Here is a 20,414-nt window from a genome sequence, read left to right as displayed (position 1 = left end):
TAATTTAAGAATGATCACACCGTTTAGTAAGCTGTTTGGTGTTTATTTTTGGGGGGCATAGGTGACACCAAATTAAGGATGATGGGATCCCAGGAGGAGCCTGGAAGATACTATAGATGTAGGCAGATGAGGGAATCAAGTTTAGTAGAATCCACTACTGTAGGAAAAATAGGAATTAGCAAGAATGATGCTGGCTGTCCATCGCTGAAGATGTCTTTTTTTCTGGGTACGTGTAGCTCTGAATTCCAGGTGTCAGTTATTGTTAGAAGTAGATCAGAGGTCTGAAGACACATTCTGTTACTTCCAGGGAAATATGTGGGGCAACTCTATTGGAAAGCTCTAGTGGATGGAGCCTTTAGCCATCATTTAGACAGTGGATCTTACGTGAAGACCTAATGAGTTTATGTGACATTGTTTGGGCCTTTGATCCTAATGAGAAAATCAGGAAGATGGTCAGATTTTCTGGGTTTCCACCTTGCTATTAGAATGCCTGATCATGACTCCAAAAATCACAAAACAGATTCTCTGTGCCAAGGAGTAGGTACCACTTCTAGGCCTACTGAATCAGTGCCTCAGAGGCTAGGACCTGAGAATCTGTCTTTTTAAGATGCTTTCTCAGTTAATGCTGATGATAAGCCCGTATGGGAACTATAGCTGTAGGTAGAAAAGTTTTCATGTACTTGCTGGACGCTATCAGGCTTCCTTGGTTAATGAAGATGGCCTTCTATTAAGGGACTTTTTAAAAAAAGTGGTGGTTATTGACAGAAAGAACCCTATTCTGTTTGATGATAGTGAGTTGCAGGCAGTAGGAATTGGCCACTCGGGATATGAGTACTTTGTTAAGATTCTTGGGGCATTTCGTTGGAGGGGTGTGTATCATGATTATTTACCCTGGGAAGGCTGTTTGGATGGTAATTTGAAACAGTTACTTTTCTTTAGTTAACTGTGAGGAGCACCACAGTTTTGAAAGAGCTGGTGAGGAATGGGTTGGGGGGCTGGCCAGGGATGGCGAGTTGAAGGAAGTGGAAATTGATGAAACTAAGTAATCACTAAGTATTGCTAAGTTGACAAATGGTTGGAAAGCTTTGGCTGCTTTGTTGGGGGCCCAATTTTCAGTCTGTTTGGAGAGAGAATGAGTGCAAAAGATGTAAAGGTTTGCTGGTCAAAGGTGTGCATTTCAAGTTTGGCATGGAGCCAGCATTCATGAGACGTCACGTACAATTTTTATGTGCTGATTATTCAGTCAGCTGGAGGAAAGGTAAAAATATCTCCTGTTTACGGGACCATGAAGCCGATGGAGACCTCGTTTCTAAGCTCAGTGCTAATGAAGTCTGGGCTGCTGCATATAGTAGCCACCAGACACATGTCAGTAATCAAAGTATCCTTTTCTGGTCTGGAAGGGTTGTTCACTTTTCTCCTTTACATTCTTCAACAGACCTATTGGCTTTTTCAGAAGTCTCCCTTTATTACCTGCTGAATCAGATACCTTATTGGTGTTTAAAAAGCTCTGGGACAGAGAACATCTAAGATACCAATTTCAGATCCATTTTAACTTAAGTTCATTGAATGAGTTTTAATACAAGGGTATGGTCTTCCTTCCTCCATCTTCACTCCCTTCCTCCCTTCCTTCCTGTTTTTTCCTTAAGAGAAATGATTGTAATCGTTGTTGGGTAGTAGGGAATTCATTGCCTTACAGAACTTAAAAGGGCTTCAGATACGCCTTGGTCCAGTGGCTGAAATAATGTCTTTTAAGGACCCAGTTTATTTCTGTTTCTTTTATCCTCTGCTCTGCCTTCCACTGTGTTGACTTTGTTCTTAGTCTCCATAGCCACCCAGCAGTTCACATCCCTTCCCTGTGAATACAGAATTGTTATTCCAGTTCAGACTTTATATTCTCTTTCCTTGGGAAGAAGGAACACTTTTCTTTCTCAGAAGTCCCAGCTGATGTTTTCGTTTATCTCGTTGGTTTGATTTGACATGTGTCCATAGCTGAATCAGTCGTTGATGCTAGGTGCGTGGAAAATACTGATGGGGTTAGGGAACCAGGACCTAAGGAGCTTGAAGTGGAGGTTCTTACTCAGAACCCATGCCTAAGAATGGGGAGGGGTGGTTTCTAGAGGAAATTTGGGTTTGTGTTATCAGAAGGAGTGCAATGGACATCAAACAATAGATGTTTACTAAATATGGGCTTAGGGCAAGGACATTGTAGAGCAAGGACATGGGGCTGGGAGGTAGAGTTTTTAGGGGGAAGGATAAAGACACTGAAAGCTCTCACTACCTTGTGTGTTGTATTTTGTGGATATCCTTTCCTTTAGTTGGTGGTCTACTTTACATTGCTTTTTCTTTCTTGCTCTTATAGCTGCATGTGGCTAGTATAACAGGAAGAGCTTGGGGTAGTCTCCATTTCAGTTGATGTTTCCCCTAATCATTTACATACAGATTGTGTTAATAGGACACTAGTGGCTTTAAGACCACTGGCCAGGAAGGCCCAAGACTGGAATTTTGACTAAAAAGAAAGTCTTGCAAATGCTGCAGGTCTGGAATTCAGTCCAGGGGGCTCAGCCAAGGTGAGGAGAAGCAGTTGTACAGTATAAATCATTGTAGCCCAGGGGCCAAGTCTAGTCTAGGGAAATCATCTAGGGCAGGGGTCAGAAACCAGTGATTTAAATAATTTGCTCCCAGCTTAAAATCTATGGGTAGAAATTCGAATTCATAACCTTCTAAGTTTAAAAGACAGAAGACATTTTCTAATGAAAAGTGAAACCTGATAAAAGTGTTTGCTTTAACTAAATGATTACAGTTAATTTCTTGTAAAGAAACACAGAAGCGCACATTAACTTAAAATAAGCTCACACTGTTGTTTCTTGTAGTACAGCCAGGAAAACCAGTAACAAGCTGTCTCCTTCAAAATCACATCCCTGGATGATATTCGAGCAACCTGGACAATTTAAATACATCCCCAGGAAAAACAATTTAAATTAAGTTAGAAATCATATTTGCTAATTTCTTTTCTGCCATTGCAATGTTGCCTTTTATTCTCCGAGTCTGAGTAGCGTTGATTGAGAAGGTAGGTGTGTGTCATCTGTGACTCAGGTAAATAGCAAGTGATTTCTGAGTCACAGCTAAGCTGAGGCCACCAGAGGATTATTTTTTGAGGGGGCAGTTGTTGGGGTCTTGATTAACTCATGTTCTCAGCTTAAAGGAATTTGTTTCAATTTTTAAAAAAACACTTTGTTGAATACATAAAATGATTTTCTAATGCTTAGTTTATTAATGAAATTTTAGTCTATAATTGCATGTTATCCAAAACTGAACTTAATACTAATATTGTTTTCTCATTCTTTTCTGAGAAATAATAGGTATAAAACTTGAGCATTTTAGCCTCAAATAGATTTGATTTTTATTTAAAAGATAGCACCTTACAGGTAAAGACAACACTGCATAGAAGAAATAAAGTAGATTCAGTTACTAGTCAATCTAGCACTCTCTAAAGAGTTGAATAATATTATTGAAAAATAACTAAATCTACTCTTTTTTTTTCTATATTCATTCTTATATTCAGTGATTTTAGTGTTCCCAGTCTTAGTTCTTTTATACATGTGTGGAAAGATACCATTTCTGTTCTCCAAATGGATACCCTTGGAGAAGTGTTGAGAAGAAAGACTAGTAAAGCTTCTATGGAAGGTACTCTTTCCTTTCTTCTTAAATTTGTTCCACTTGAAGAGATTTCCAGGGTAGAAAGGTATCTGCTGTGTACTTTCCTCCTCTTAATAAACAAGGAAGGCTAAACCAAGAGATGTGGTTTGAGATGCCTTCCTTCCCCTCCTGCCTTCCACCCTTGTTTCCTCCCATCTATTTACCCCTAATTCAAGGAAAGAAACAGAACTTGGACATGTGCTGTGTAATCCTCGAGACCTATATGAAGCGACAATTCCACATGGCATGGAGCTGGCCATCTTTTAAGAAGAACTGAAAGGTAGTCTTACAGCAACTTCTGATGGGCAAGAAGAGATGTTACAATTTTTAAAATGGAGCCAAAGGTATAATTTTGTGGTGCTTTTGTGTATTTTAGATCGAATGCTTTCCTGTGGAAGAAACTAAATAAGTAAAATATACCAATTCCAGTGATTCTGGCACCTTAGCACAAAATTGAGATGCTAGCGGAATTCTGGGAAGATGCACCAGTAGGCCGTCTCTTGGTAGATATTTGAAGATTCCCCAGAACTTCTCTTTTAATTGGAACTTGTGCTTACCTAGCAACTGTGGGGGAAGCTGCCTACTGAAGGGCATTTCAAAAAGTTCAGATGTAAGATTCCCTATCTTGCCTTTTCTCTATCATGAGTCTGTCAGTTCTATCACAGAATCATATGGGAAAGTTATTTTTTAGCTACTAAGATATTTGTATATTTTGCCCAAGACATTACCTTTGTCCTTCTCAAGGATATGTAATGGTCATGTTCTGTATTGATACAGAATCAGGATCACGTTACCATTAGGAACCAGAAGATTTGATTGAGTGTAAGCCAGGGAAGAACTGCTGTATTTTATCCTGCAAGGCAATAAAAAAGACCCTTTAGAAAGATCCTAGGTCACAAAAAGTTTAAAAAAAAAAATCCAAGGAAGTTGGTTGTTAGTTGAGAGGCAGGTCAGAACCTTGGAGAGCTCTAGAGAAAGCTGGGCAGAACCACAGCCAGGAGCTTCCATGACTGGCCCCAAACAGACTTGATTTTTTAAAGGAGATGTCAATTCCTCCTTGTTTACTGGCAAGATATGTATGATTTAAGGAGACAAATCCCCTTACTCCAAGCACAAGCTGTGTATTTGTAGTCTAATTTGTGAGTTGGGGCTAACATCTTAAAAACTAGAGAACATTTCAGCCCATCTTGAAGGTCCTTTGAAATGTCCTTGAAGGACATTTTAAGATTCTGTATTTCTCTTAGCTGGGCTTCTGATATCAAGGTGAAGAGGGTCACAAATAGGAATGGCAGAAGGAACATACGATGTCACTGAAGTATTCACTATTACACAGGATCCATTTTTCCAAAAAACATTTCTTTTTCAAATGACAGCTTAAGTAAAACTTCAACGAAACCAAAATTAGAACTAAACCAAACCAAACGAAAACAAAAACAGGATGGCAGAAGAGTTGTAGTTGAAGCAGGGTTTGTGAGGTCTGGAGTGCCTTCTACTCGGATTACTCCTGGCTCCAGCAGTAGCCACCGAACACAGGCCACAAATCAGCACGTTTCATCAGAGTACATTCAATTTTCTTGTCAGACACGGTTCCTAAGTAGGTGTGAAGACTTAACCGTACTCACAGGAGTACCTCTACTAGCTCCTATTGATCACAGAAATGGCCTGGTGTTGGCTGGCTCCTTAGCTATTCATTTGGCTGTAGAGATGTGCGTCTCTTTGATTTAGCTTCCATGCTTCCCAGAACCCACTGAGTTTTCATAGACTGCAATTAACAACAGCATCCAACATCATGGCAACCAACTCAAATCTTAGAGGCTCTGCTTAGAAGGATGAAGAGAATTATTAGAATGTTTGAAAATAAAGCCACTGAGGATTACAGAATGACCCTATTTAATTTTTTGCCTTCCCAAAATTTATTTCTGTGAGTACCCTACAAATTGTAATGGAGCAGAATCCACCTGTAATGTTCTCTTCTTCCATGTATCCGATTTTGTTCTTAATAGTTGAATCTTCTCAAAAATAAAATCCCAAAACGTTAACTGCAGGTTAACTATATAAAGGCTAAGATTGGGAGTGCTGTGTTGTCTTTTGGTGGCCACATGGCTGTAAATATATGAAGGATGTGTTGTTAGATGGAAGTGAGAGTAGACTTGCTCTGTGGAGTCCCAAAGTTAGTTTCTCCTAATCCAAGTTTCCTCTCACCCACCCCCATATTCATGTTATGTTAACTCTATTTAAGTTAAGAAGTTGCTATATTTTTAGGGCATATAGAACAATGTTTAAGATAATTTCATTTAAATTATTTTAGATGATATATTAGAGGAGTTATACAACTCTGTCCTACTGTAGAGTGTAGACATTCATGTCTGTTAATACTTGGTCCTCTTACAAATAGGTCAAATGGCAAATTAATTTTTATCTTTTGTATTTTCCAGATGTAGTGACATTTTAAAAACTCATGCTGTCCAGTTGCAGTTCTGTTAGAAATGTAAAATATCATTGGTCATTTCCTAAGACTTCCATTCAGAGGAATGTAGCACAAAAGAGTTTTGGTTGAGAAAAGCATAATAAATTCCTACAACTGTGACCATTACATTATAGCATATTGTGTTAGCTTTCTGGAAATGTTCTGTGAGGCTTGGAATTTAAGAAACAGTAAGTTCAAGGTTACTTGAAGCATATTTATTTAGAGTTAAGTGATGCAAGATTTGTTCTCCAAAAGGCTATGGAATTGCCTTTTTGTTGATCAGAAGACACAGTTGAAATCTGACTTCGTAAAATACATAAATGGCAAGTGGAATTTCTTAAACTTTGAAATTGAAAAATGATTTGAAATGAAATATTTGAAGCATGCTGTTCTCTTTTTAAAATGTATGTTTTCCAGTGTGAAAGTATGTGCATGTGTTATATATGTGCACATATACACAAACACATGCATATATCTAAACATATACTCAGAAAATTTGGAAAACATAGGCAGTGAGGAAGAAGGGGGAAACAAACTCTCTTCTAAATAGCTCCCAACTATAGGCATCAGTTGTTAACATTTCTTGTAGTAGTTTTTCTATGCATAGATGGATTTTGCTGCAGAGGGTCAGGAGGGGATGGGGATAATCAAAGTTATGATCATTATGTAGATAAGTTTTATATCTGTCTTCGTGTAATATTTTAACAAAAGTATTTTTATGCTATTACACAGTATTTGTAAACATGTTGGCTGCATGTTATTCCTTTGAATAACTGTAATAGTTTTTCAACTGTTTCTTATCAGGTATTTAGGTTATTTGCAGTTGGATGATAGAAATGACTCTATGTATAACATATTTTTTGTCTATGAGCTTCCTTCACCCCCCCCCCTTATTTTTGTTTTCTCCGATAGATTCCCAGAAATGGGATTTCTAGGGGTATCGAGAATGAGCATTTTTAAGATTCTTGAAAAAAAAATAGAAATAAACCCGTGTAGCAGTTTGCACCCTATGTGTAAAAGTGTTCATTAAACTGCATCCTCACCAGCATTAGCTAGATGCTTAAAAAAAGAACTTGGCTAATTTAAGATATAAACTCTATTTAATAATTATTGCCCAATTTTCTTCTCTGATGGGGAATGCTGAGTGAGGGGCAGGACAAATCAGTGAGTCCCATGAAAGCAGTGAGGCCCTACCTTGGAGTAAAAGTCAGGCTAATGCGCTCCAAACAAGACCTGATGCCAGGGGGCTAGTTGGACTAGGGGAGTGAGGAGTCTTTTTGGGGAGTGGGGGGAATCTGATGGTCGAAGTTTGGAGGCAGACTTAGTTTTGTTATTTATACTCTTTGATGCTCTTGGAAAATATTTCTTTTACCAGATGCATATATTACTTTTTCAAGGCAACCTTTGAAAAAGAAGAAACCAGGAAAATGACAGTTCTTTAGTAAGATTACATATTTTTCACATATTGTTTTAAAAATTTCTATTGAGATGTAATTGACATGTGACGTCATATTAGTTTGTGGTATACAACATTTTGATTTGATATGTGTATTATGAAATGATTACTACAATAAGTTTAGTTAACCTCCATCACCACCCATATTTACAGACTTCCTTTTTTTTATGATGAGAGCTTTTAGGATTTACTCTCTTAGCAACTTTCAAATAATACAATACAGCGTTGTGTCTTGCACATTGCTAAACAGTTGTTCACAGTTTTGTAGCATGACGTTTTAGATAATTTTTAGTAATATTTCTAATTATTTCCTGTGCTTTATCCTTTAATTGAAAATTTTTATTATAAGCTTTATTTTTTTAGAAGAAACTTTCTTTTCCCTTTGAAGATTTCCCCTCTCCATTATTAGGCAGTCATGGTCCCAGGGCTCATTTGCTAAGTTGCTTATTTTCCTTCTTCATCTCCCCAAAGATATGAACCTAGTACGTGTTTCCCAACTTTATTCACTTGTTGGTGTCCTTGTGCATGAATTTGCTTCAGCATGGCTGAGAAGTCATGTTTTGAATAAGTGAAATGTGAATTGGAGGTAAGCTAGACATCTGAAACCGTCCCTCACTTTGTTTCTGACATAAGAAAGCTCAGATAAGGAACTGAGGATTGGTTGGGGTTTTTCAAGTCTGTGGGGCCATCGATTTGTATTTATGACAGAAAAAATGTGGGAAGGTTGAGGGCCACACGAGCAGGAAAATCCCTCAGGTCAGGGGCAGCCTGGACAGGGGAGCCAACATGGGGAATCTGGAATTATTACTAGACATGAGATAGGTCGTGACTGCAAATGAGGCAGGTACCAGTTCTTTGGTTAGAAAATGATATTTTATTGAACTGAATGGAGGGAGGGTTGGCAGATTTACATTCTACACTGTCAGTTGTTTTCCACAGGAGTAGTAGCAGTTACTCAACTGTTCTAGTTAACCAGTCTTTAAAAAGGGCTGGTATAACACCTTTGCTGAACTGCTTCATGGGTGTTTAGTGAGAATGAATAAGGTTTCGTAATGGTAGTTAATTCTTTTGCTTTTGTCTATTTTCTTTCGTTTTATTTTATCGCTTTTTCTGAATGCATTTTTCATTACTCATTTTTGAACTCTCTTTTTGATTCTCTTTTCTTTGTTGATACATTATGTGCCGATGCCTACTTTTCATAGCCATCCTCATTTCAGATTTTTTATTTAATTTCTTAAGTATAGTATGAATTTTGTGAAAAGAGAAATGCCTATTTTGTCTTTTTCATAAAGAGGCCTGTTAATTTATGCCCCTGCCCCCTTTTCCTGAAGAAGCTTTGGGCGTTTTTCTCCTTCTCCTGCCTAAAAGAGGGGAAAGGTCCAAAGTCCTGCATTGCTAGACCTGTTTTTAAAATATGTACTAGTCTTAGGAAATGACCAAAATCTTGTATATCTTCTACGTTCTCCCCTTCTAGGCAAAGTGGTTCAAACCACGAATTACCTAATAAGTAAAAGGGGTCATGTAGCAATAGTAGAGGAATTTTTATCTTATTGAGCATATCTGGACCTCCCTTGATGGGGATGTTTTTCAGCTAAGTCATTTCCCAGGGAAGTGTGCATTTAAATGGCCAAAGAGGTCAAGTGCATTTCCATGTATTGGGAGATAGTATTATAATGGAAGGGGACTGATTGGCTTGTCTTTACTATGCATTTAACAATTATGTTGAATCAATTGAAATGAATTCAAATTGGTAAGAGATGTTTGCCAGCTTCTATGCTTCCATAATTGTTTTTGGTGTGTGTGTGTGTGTGTGTGTGTGTGTGTGTGTGTGTGTGTGTGTGTGTGTAGATACAAGCTTGTAACTTGCAAACAGCTCAAGAGAAATGACAGAATTAAAAAAGCTTTTTTTTTAATGAAGCAACTAAAGCTTTTTATTTTTGTATTAGAACAAGGACTTAAAAGGAGTACTACACCAAGACATGGAATATTGTGTATTTTTCCTATTAATGTTTGATTGATCTCTGAAGGAAATACATAGCAAACTACATAATGATCATTTCAAGTTCTACATTATGTTGTTATTGAGTAGCTCAAAAGGAATTTTCAGGCACTTGGGGTCCAAAGGTTTGCCAGTGAGGACAGGACTTGTACTCTTATCAGATCACTTCATAGCAAGGGTCACTTTCAATCACTGTACGATACTAAAGCTTCTACTTTTTCCTCTGTTCTTCAAGACTTTACTTGAGCATCCCTTAAGACCTGTCTTTCCTATAAATACCATTTAATGATTTTTCTATTGTCATTTAGTCCCTTTAAAACCACGCAGTAGAGCAAAGTAATTACTATCCCTTTAAAGCAGGGGTGTCCAAACTGTGGCCCACCGGCCAACTGTGGCCCGCAATCCATTTTTAATTGGGCCGCAGCAAATTCCAAAAATATATTTAGTTTATTTAAATAAACCAGGTGAGGCAATACATTCTTCACCTTGAGTGAGTGGCTCGGCTGTTTGGGTATTTTACTGCATATGGTCCTTGGTGAAAAACTTTCAAAAAAGTTTGGACACTCCTGCTTCAAAGGATGCATTTCTTTAACTTTTCTTTTTAACTTTTTTTTAAAAAAATTTTTATTGGAGAATACCGTGTTTTCCTAGGGCCCATCAGCTCCAAGTCAAGTCGTTGTCCTTCAGTCTAGTTGTGGAGGGCGCAGCTCAGCTCCAAGTCCAGGCGGAAATTGAACAGGCAACCTTGTTGTTGAGAGCTCGGGCTCTAACTAACTGAGCCATCTGGCCACACCTCCGGCAGCTCAGAGACAGCTCGTTGTGTTCAATCTAGTTGTGGAGGGCGCAGCTCACTGGCCCATGTGGGAATCGAACCAGCGACCCTGTTGTTCAGAGCTCACACTCCAATCAGTTGAGCCATCTGACACCACCCCCCACCCCCGCATTTCTTTAACTTTTATTTGCTTTCTTTGATAGAAGACTTTTCTGATGAGATTGATCATAATGTTAATGAATGTGACTTTTTGATATCATATAAATGAAACGTGTCAATATTTGGAAGATCTGCACAACTCAGTGAAGCATGATTTTCTAAATGACCAGTGCATGATGGTACAAAATCATACATGGGTCAAAGAGCCATTTAAAATGCAAGATAGACAAGTGGAATTTAATGTAAGAGTATGAAATATTTATTAATATGGTTTCAGATTCTATATTGCAGCTAACCTTTAAGAAACTACCACTTGTTAAGTTTTCATGTAGTATCAAAGAAGAATATCCAGAATTACTTGAAAAGTCTATTAAAACACTTCTCTCTTTTCAAAGTACATATTTGAGTAAGGCTGGATTTTCTTCATGTACTTCAGCCAAAACAACATATTGCAACATTGGAATGTTTAAGCAGATAGGAGAATCTCGCTCTTTTTAAAAACCAGACATTATAGAGATTTGCAAGAATGTAAAACAAAGCCATGCTTCTCACTATGTTTTTCAGAAAAAGTTGTTCTTTATTAAAAAGTTTTTAGATTAACATTGTAGGTTTGTTATTTTAAAATGAATTAATATTTAATATTTAAAATTTACTCGGATTTCATTTTTAATACAGTACATGTAATTCGTATAATTAATATATACAGAAGCTCTTTGGGTTCCTCAGTACTTTTTAAGAGTGTAAAATGTTCCTGAGACCAAAATGTGGAAGAACCTCTGGTGTGTTCCAGGGCGACTTGGAGCCAATTGCTTCTCAGAAACCCAGCTTTATTTTTTTAATAGCCCTGTGACTTTGGACAAGGTATTGAACTACTTTTTGCCTCAGTTTCCCCTCGCGTGAAATATCATAATATATGATCTTCCATGCTGCTATCAAGGAAATTATCATTCCCTTTTCCCTAAAACCCCATCCTCAGCTTTGAATCTCAAGCCATCAGACTATGAGACACACTACCCCCTCCTTGTTCTCTGTAGACGTTCATTGAAGATTTTATCACATGGCTCCTTGTTACTCTCTTCATTATTGCTCTCGTCATGATTCCAGGTGATTTAGTGTTTATGTAAATGATCCTTCCAACACCCTGGCCTCTCAGTCCCTAACTTCCTTTTCGTCAGTGGTGTCATCCTCCACTCTACCTCAGCCAGATCTTAGCCAGACCTTGTCAATACCATTTACAGATCACTTCCATCATCTCAGTTGAAAACATCCCATTCTCTGACCACACCTCCTGTCATTCTTTTTATATCTCAACTCCCACAATTCTTCCAGCCCACCAGGACCATTGGTCCTACCACCTTTCAACTAATTCTCACTTCCCTTATGCCTGGCTTTTTTCTGGCCTAAACTGCGTAGTCATAATTGACAATCATTGTTTTGCAAATCCTCTAAGATCTCTCGCTCTTCTTTCTATTTATTATACTTGTCTGGCAAAATCCCAACCTTTGTTAAATCCAATTCCTCCCACTCCACATTGCACCCAGGCAGTGGAATTTATGCTAATTGGTCTCACAAAAAAAATCATGCCTCTAACCTCAGTGGAGCTTTCAGTGCTATGTGGAATTCCTCCTTCATTTCCTCAGTCCATTTATTCTTCTAAATGACTATTTCACACTGTCTTCTCAAACTTCCAATATCCACTCCTCCTTCCTCACTCTCAACTGATAACCTTCCTTCCTATTTCAAGGAGAAAAATATAACCTCTCAGGAGAGAGCTGCCACTTGCTTCTGTCACCACATGGAACAACCTGCCTGCACTCCCACTCGTTTAGTTAGCTTTTCCTCCTGTTGCTTTGGATGGACTCTGCTCATTTCTCAGACCAACCCTCTGTGAGATCCCGTTCCCAGCTACCTGTTCATTATCTTCTCTCCTGCTGTTCTGCCCCCCCCCCATTATCACATTTACACCCTTTCTATACTGACATTGCATTAGGTTACAAATATTCCAGCAAAACTTTCCCTTGATCCAAATTCCCCTCTAGTTGCCATGTGAAATTGTCTGTATAGCTATCTGCTATTTCTTTCTACCCATTCTCTTTTAAACCCTCAACAATCAAGTTTGTTTTTTTAAAATTTATTGGGGTGACAATTGTTAGTGAAATTACATAGATTTCAGGTGTACAATTCTGTATTACATCATCTAGTTTTTATTTCACCAAAATAACACTTGTTGAGGTCACGATGGACCTGCGTGTCACTAGACACAGCGGTCAATTCTGAGGCCTCGTCTTACTTATCAAACACCATTTGACACAGCTGATCACTTCTTTCCCCTTGGAGCACTTCCTTCGTCGGCTCCTGGGATGCATACTCTATTTTTCTGAGTAGCAGTTATCACTATCTGATATATATTTAATTCTTCGTTTATTGTTTATTTTGGCCCACTGAAATGTAAGCTCCTTGAGAGCAAGGGGTTGGCTTTTTCTCAGCACTGCTAAGAAGAGTGGTTCATACTCAATAGGTACTTGGTAAATATCCATTATTTGTTGAATGAGGAATGAATGTGAGCTTAACAACTACTATATACTTAATAAATTTTCCCTCATTCTCAGCTTTCCTGGTCATAAGCTTCCACTTCCACAGCCCTTGTCTTCATCTTTTTTTCTGAACCTTGCGTCTCCTAATTGTATTTTCCCTCCTCCCTACTCCATTCCTATCTTTTTCAGGCTGAACCATCACCATGGTGCTTATGTTTCTGTGGGGCTCTAGTGTTTACAGAGCATTTATTTATATCTGGTATTACAGATGCAGATGGTCGGTGGATCTGAGTTGATGGAATTAGCATATAATGCTGAATTTAGGTGCTTATTGAAAAAAACTTAAAATTATAAAGAATAAGAAATAAATTAAGTCTTCCAGAGCTAAAATTATGGTCTTCTAGGATATTTAGGTTTCTTGTTTTATTACTACCCCACTTTACACTTCACTGTTTCTTCCTACTCGTGATAGAATTCCTCTTGATTTTCTGCAAGGATTTTTAGAAGGAAGGAGAACTCCCCAAGCTCAGACTCTTCTCACTGCAGTTCTGAGTTTATCACTAATTAAGAATAGTCTGTGCCTTTTCGATTTTCATCTCTCTTTTCTCCTGTATTGATTTGGTAATGTGATGCTGGGTTTGTATGAAAATTCTTTTCTATTTTTAAAGAGTCTTTTTTTTTTTAAAGATTTTATTTAAATCTTTAAATAAAGAACAGGACTTTATTGAGGAACAGTGTGTACTTCTGGGACTTTTTCCAAGTCAAGTTGTTGTCCTTTCAGTCTTTGTTGTGGAGGGTGTCATTCAGCTTCAAGTTGTTGTCCTTTCAGTCTTAGCTGTGGAGGGCGCAGCTCAGCTCCATGTCCAGTCGCTGTTGTTAGTTGCAGGGGGCGCAGCCCAGCATCCCTTGTGGGAGTTGAACTGGCAACCTTGTGGTTGAGAGCTCACTGGCCCATGTGGGAATTGAACGGGCAGCTTTCGTCATTAGGAGCACGGAGCTCCACTCGCCTGAGCCACCCAGCTGGCACGAAAATTCATTTTTAACTGATCTTTTGTTTGTGGCTTCTACAGAACCTTGCCTCCTGGAATCCTTCGAATCCTGAATGTCTCCTACTTGTGGTGAAGGAACTTGTCCAACAGTATCACCAGTTTCAGTGCAGCCGTCTCCGTGAGAGCTCCCGTCTCATGTTTGAATACCAGACATTACTGGAAGAGCCACAGTATGGAGAAAACATGGAAATTTATGCTGGAAAAAAAAACAACTGGGTAAGGATTTTGAGAATGGGGGGAAAGCCACTTTATAATAAAATAAAATAATCAGTTCAGATGTCCATTTATAATAAACCTTAGCCATTTCCTTAGATAAACATGGTTCAGGCTGCCTATATACTTTCTCGTGAGAGTTTAAAGGGGCCCTAATGTTTATCTGGTTCATGTGTTTCTCAAAGGTGTCACCTGGGAAGTTCGTAAAAGTTGGTGTCTAACATCCCAGCCCCAGATATTCGGAAGTCGGGGCAGCGTCAGAGCACCTGCACGTATAACAAGCCCCCTTTGCGGTTCTGATGCAAGTGGCTCACAGGCCACGTTTTGAGACACTGACAAGTTTCCCCTTCTTTTCATTGTAGAACTTCTTCAGTCTCCCAGTCAGCTAAGAGAGGTCACTCTGGAGGTAGCTAGGTTATATGGGACATTCAATACTTTCTTTTTGTAGTTTCTTCATGTTGTATGATACTTTTAAAATGCACGTCAGATCACATCACTCCTCGGCCTAGAACTCTCATACATACCTCTCTTTTTCTCTCATGGTAAAAGCCAAAGTCCTTCCAGTGGCATTGAATGCTCTGTGCGACCACCATCCTCCATCCATCAGTACTTCTCTCACTTCATCTCCTACCTTCCTGTGTAAAAACTTCCAGCTCCAGACACACTCGCACCTTTGCTGAACTGCAGACACACTAGGTGTGCTCCCACCCTAGGTTCTTTGTATATAGGTTTTCCTGTTGTCTGGCATATTGCCCCTAAATGGTCACATGCTTGCGACCCTTCCCCCTTCAAATTTTTACTCATATATTGTATTCTCAGCGATGCCCATGTTAACACCCTCAATTTTTTTTAATTAAATTTATTGGGGTGACAATTGTTAGTAAATTTACATAGATTTCAGGTGTACAATTCTGTATTACATCATCTATAAATCCCATTGTGTGTTCACCACCCAGAGTCAGTTCTCCTTCCATCACCATATATTTGATCCCCCTTACCCTCATCACCCTCCCCCCACCCTCCTTACCCTCAGGTAACCACTAAATTATTGTCTGTGTCTATGAGTTTTTCTTTCTCATTTGTCTTGTTCTTTTGTTGTTTTTGGTTTATATACCACGTATCAGTGAAATCATAGGGTTCTCTGCTTTTTCTGTCTGACTTATTTTGCTTAGCATTATACTCTCAAGATCCATCCATGTTGTCACAAATGCTCCTATATCATCTTTCCTTAATGCCGAATAGTATTCTATTGTGTATATACACCACAACTTCTTTATCCATTCATCTATCGAAGGACATTTTGGTTGTTTCCATGTCTTGGCCACCGTAAACAAAGCTGCAATGAACATACCCTCAATTTTTTTTAACAACTTTTTTGAGGTATAATTTACATACCATAAATTCACCTGTTTTAAGGGTACAATGCAGTGTTTTTTAATACATTTGCTGAGTGAGCAACTACCACCACAATCCAGTTTTAGAATGATTTCATCACCCCAATAAGATTCCTCATGCCTTTTACAGTTAATCCTATTCCCACGCCAGCCCCAGGCAACCACTCAACTACTTTCTACTATATAGATTTTCTTTTCTGAACATTTCATATGATGGAATCATGTAATATGTGGTATTTTGTGACTGGCTTCTTTCACTTAGCATAGTATATTTGAGGTTCATCTGTGTTGTGGCATGTATCAGTACTTCATTTCTTTTTGTTGTTGTTGGAATCCTAGAGAAAAAACTGTATGTTTTTACAGTATTTCATTTCATCCATTGGATATATATACCACATTTTGTTTATGTGTTCACCGATTGATGGACATTTGGGTTTCCACTTTTTGACTATTATGAATAATGTTGCTATAAACATTCACGTGCAAGTATTTGTAACACCCCCTTTTAAAACTGTAACTGGCCCACCTCCACCTTTACCTGGCTCTGCGTTTTTTTGCATCTCTTTTTATTTTAAATAAATTTTATTGGGGAATATTGGGGAACAGTGTGTTTCTCCAGGGCCTGTCAGCTCCAAGCCGTTGTCCTTCAATCTAGTTGTGGAGGGTTCAGCTCAGCTCCAATTCCAGTCACCGTTTTTAATCTTTAGTTGCAGGGAGCGCAGCCCATCTTCCCATGTGGGAATCGAACTGGCAACCCTTTTGTTCAGAGCTAGCTCTCTAACCAACTGAGCCATCTAGCCGCCCCTTTTTGCATCTCTTTTTAACATACCGTGTAATTAACATACAGTATTACGGTGTTTCCCCGAAAATAAGACCTAGCCAGACAATCAGCTCTAACGCGTCTTTTGGAGCAAAAATTAATACAAGACCTGGTCTTATATTATGTTAGATAAGACCGGGTCTTATATTATAGTAAAATAAGACCGGGTCTTATGTTAATTTTTGCTGCAAAAGACGCATTAGAGCTGATTGTCCAGCTAGGTCTTATTTTCGGGGAAACATGGTAGTTATATGTTGCTGCATATAAAATAATTATTCCAGAGTTTAGTGGCTTAAAACAACATATATTGTCGTATTTTTGTCAGGAATGTGTGTAGCCTCTTTGCTTCAGGGTCTGTCAGAGGCTGTACTCAGGGTATTATATTAGTCAGGGTTGCAGTCTGCTCAGGACTCCACTGGAGATGGATACATTCTAAGCTCATTCATTTCATGCGGTTGTTGGTACCATTCATTGCCTAGTGGGATGTTGAACTGAGGGTCTCAGTTCAGTGCTGGCTGTTGGCTTGCCTCTTCTAAGGGCCTCTCCATAGGGAAGCTCATAAGATGTCAGCTGGTTTCACCAGAGAGAGCAAGCAGGAAAGAGTGAGAGTGTGTGAGCAAGAGAGAAGTCACAGTTTTCCTAAACTAATCTCAGAAGTGACAACACTTTTGCTATATTCTACTGAAGTCCAGTCCACACACACACACACACACACACACACACACACACACACACACACATATGCACGCATGCACGAGGAATTACATAAGAGGATGAATACCAGGGATTGTTGGAAGCCACTTAGAGGGAGCCTACCAGACTTCCTTATTATGTTTGTTGTTTGTCTGTCTCTCCCCACTGGAATGTAAAATTCCATGAAGGCAGGATCTTTGTTCTGTTCATGATAGATCATAAATACCTAGGACAGTGCCTGCCACATTGTTTACATTCCATGAACATTTGTTGCATGCATGCATGCATGAATGAATGAATACAGAGTCAGTTTAGGTTCCCTTCTCTGTGTTAATGCTTTTAGGTGTCACTTCATTTTCTTTGACTCTGGTTAAAGATGCCTCCTCTTATTCTTCAGCCTTTTCTTAAAAGGACATAGTTTCCAAGGTCTTCTACATGATTGATGTCTTTGCAGCGGTAGGACTACTGTTTATTCTTGTTACAAATTACCTTGTTTATTCATTTCAAGGTTTTTTTTTGTTTGTTTGTTTTTTGTGTTTTTTTTTGTAAATTTATTTTTTTAATTATATTGTTGTAAAAAATCCATAAAATTAAATTTACCATCTTAGCCATTTCTAAGTATGTAGTTTAGTAGCATTAAGTATATTCACATTGTTGTGCAACAGATCTTAGAACTTTTTCATTTTGCAAAACTGAACCTCTATATCCATTGAATACTAATTCCCCTTCCCTACAGTGCTTAGCAGCTACCCTTTTTCTGTTTCTATGATTTTGACTTCTTTACCTCATTTAAGTGGACTCACATAGCATTTGTCTTTTCCTTGTGATACTGTGCTAAGCTTATTAAGCTTAAGCTCATTAAGCTTATTTTGCTTAGCGTAATGTCTTTGAGGTTCATCCATATTGTAGCATGTGACAGGATTTCTTTCATTTTTTAAGGTTGCATAGTATTCTGTATGTGTATATACTACATTTTGTTTGTCCTTCATTGGTCGATGGATTTTTGGGTTGCTTCCATCTCTTGGCTATTATGTAGGAATAAAGCTGCACTGTACATGGGTGTACTAATATCTATCAAGATCCTGCTTTGAATTCTTTACAGTATATCCCCCAAAGTGGAATTGCTGGATCATATTGCTAGTTCTGTTTTTAATTTTTTGAGGAACCTCCATACTGTTTTCCATAATGGCTGCACCATTATATATTTTAACAGAGCATTATATATTTTAACAGAGCAGAGTTTAAGGTTTTAAACTGATTATTTTGAAACTTTAATCTGTTCACTTAGTTTAATCTGTTCACTTAATCTGAACTTAGTTTATCCTCTAGCCCCAGCATTTCCCTTATTAAATAATCAACTTAGCTGTCCTCTTGAAAAAGGGTATTAAGTAAATTTGGCATGACTTCATGTTGGTGAACTTGTGTTGTCTTTAGTTGTGATAGACTCATTTAAAAACAAGAGTCACTGTCAAACTAATTGGTCTTTATTCTTTAGGATTTTTCTTCCCACCCAAATTTGCTCTTTTAATATTAAGGCTAAATTTAAATATGTCCAGTTTTATGGTACCTTTTCTGAATTAAGAATTTTTGAAATTCTGTTCATTGGCTCAAGCGTTGTAGTTCATCTGGGTGTAGAAGTTTAAATTCATTTAAAGCAGCCAGACAGTTTGAATTGATAGTATTTTAAAAACTTTCTATTAATGTTATTGATTCTCCGTGCTTTACTTACAAAACCTACTCCTGCTATAATTACCCCAGTTTATTTTGATTTACCTTTGAGTAATTTGTAAACATTAGGGCAATGGTTATAGATTCAGGGCAAGTAAAGAAACCGATAATCTCATAATAAGGCAAGGTGGACAGTTAGAGGTTTAGCTTACAGCAGACCAGGCCTAGAGAAGGCCTAGTGGGAGTGAGAGCTGAGTAGGGTTTCCGGGCTGTAATTCCGGCCTGTTCTCAGGAATTTTTTTTTGCTTTCCCCTTCCTGAATCCCAAGATAAACTCTTTTCTGTTCTCCATGATGAATCGTTTCCACAAAGTGATGGCTGATACTGTCAACCACCTGGGTTCAAGGAGCCCATTTTCCCGATTTCCCGACCAACTTTTCTTGTGATTCGGGAATGGAAAAGTGAAAAAAATTCAAAACCCTAGAGCTGAGACTATAGAAATAAAAATATAGCATTTGAGTTAGTTACTGGTCAAGGAATGGGAGATAAAGGTGAGTTTTAAGGGATGAAACACATTCAAGCTTGGCGTGCTCACTCAGGAATATGTGAAAGGACAGCCTGGCCGTGGAAACCGTCGAGACCGAGAATCTGGAGGATAAATGCAGGGCCCTGACAGAAAGAAAGGAGCTTGATTTTGAGCCAAGATTTTTTTGCATCAGGGCCTATATTAGTTTCGTATTGTTATTCCAAACTTGCTGGCTTTAAGAACACAAATTTATTATCTTATAGGTCTGGGGGTCAGATGTCCAAAATGGGTCTCCCTGGGCTAAAATCGAGGCTACACTCCTTCTGGAGGTCTAGAGAAGACTTTCAGGATACTGAAGAAACTGTCAGATGTGTTCTCAGAGGTAGTGTCTTTGAGGAATTATGGAGAAGCAGAAATATCCTCGAAGGTTGTAGGAAGTAAAAACATTCTGAAGATCTTTTAAAGAAATTACACTCAGGTCTGTTAGTGGATGATCTGCGCACGTTTAATAAGAATGCAGTAGTCAGTTGGGTAGTCAGGGAACAGTCATGGTAAACTTCTTTGGCCCTTGTAAGGAAGGCGAATATCATTGAATTGGATTATTTCATTTTCAAGACATCATTTGGTCATTCTTCCCCAGTATTTTACTGGCTATATGCTCCTTTCTTAGTTGTTTGAATCTATGGTAGAGCTACACCTAAAATTGGATATTACTTTTGTCAGGCATCAGGTGTCTTGTGGAATGTCACCGGGCTTTTTCTTCTTTGGTCCTGTTATGTTCATTGTTTTATTAGGGTATTGAAAAGCATGCTTTTCATTTTGTTCTGATAACACAGAGCTTGAAAAGATAGTTATTATGAAAAGCTGTAGAGTCAATATTTAAAATTATATTTTTATGTAGTAGAATGCTGTACCAATCCCATAAGATGCAATTTAATAGGGCTAAGCCAGTGTAGGACTTACATAAAT

The 20,414-nt window shown here is 38.3% G+C and overlaps 1 protein-coding gene across 2 annotated transcripts in view; it reads left to right on the top strand.

Moving 5' to 3' along the window:
* Window positions 1–20,414, top strand: part of BABAM2 (BRISC and BRCA1 A complex member 2) — a 375,203-nt gene that overhangs the window by 100,149 nt on the left and 254,640 nt on the right. For both annotated transcript variants that reach the window (XM_081069729.1, XM_081069730.1), the window contains one exon: window positions 14,154–14,348. In XM_081069729.1, the coding sequence (XP_080925855.1) occupies window positions 14,154–14,348 (195 nt within the window). The remainder of the gene's footprint in view (window positions 1–14,153; window positions 14,349–20,414) is intronic.

Source organism: Rhinolophus hipposideros (assembly GCF_964194185.1).
Source record: "Rhinolophus hipposideros genome assembly, chromosome: 12".
Classification (NCBI taxonomy): Eukaryota; Metazoa; Chordata; class Mammalia; order Chiroptera; family Rhinolophidae; genus Rhinolophus; species Rhinolophus hipposideros.
Note: the sequence above shows the minus strand (reverse complement) of the source record. Positions and strands in the feature narration are given on the sequence as shown.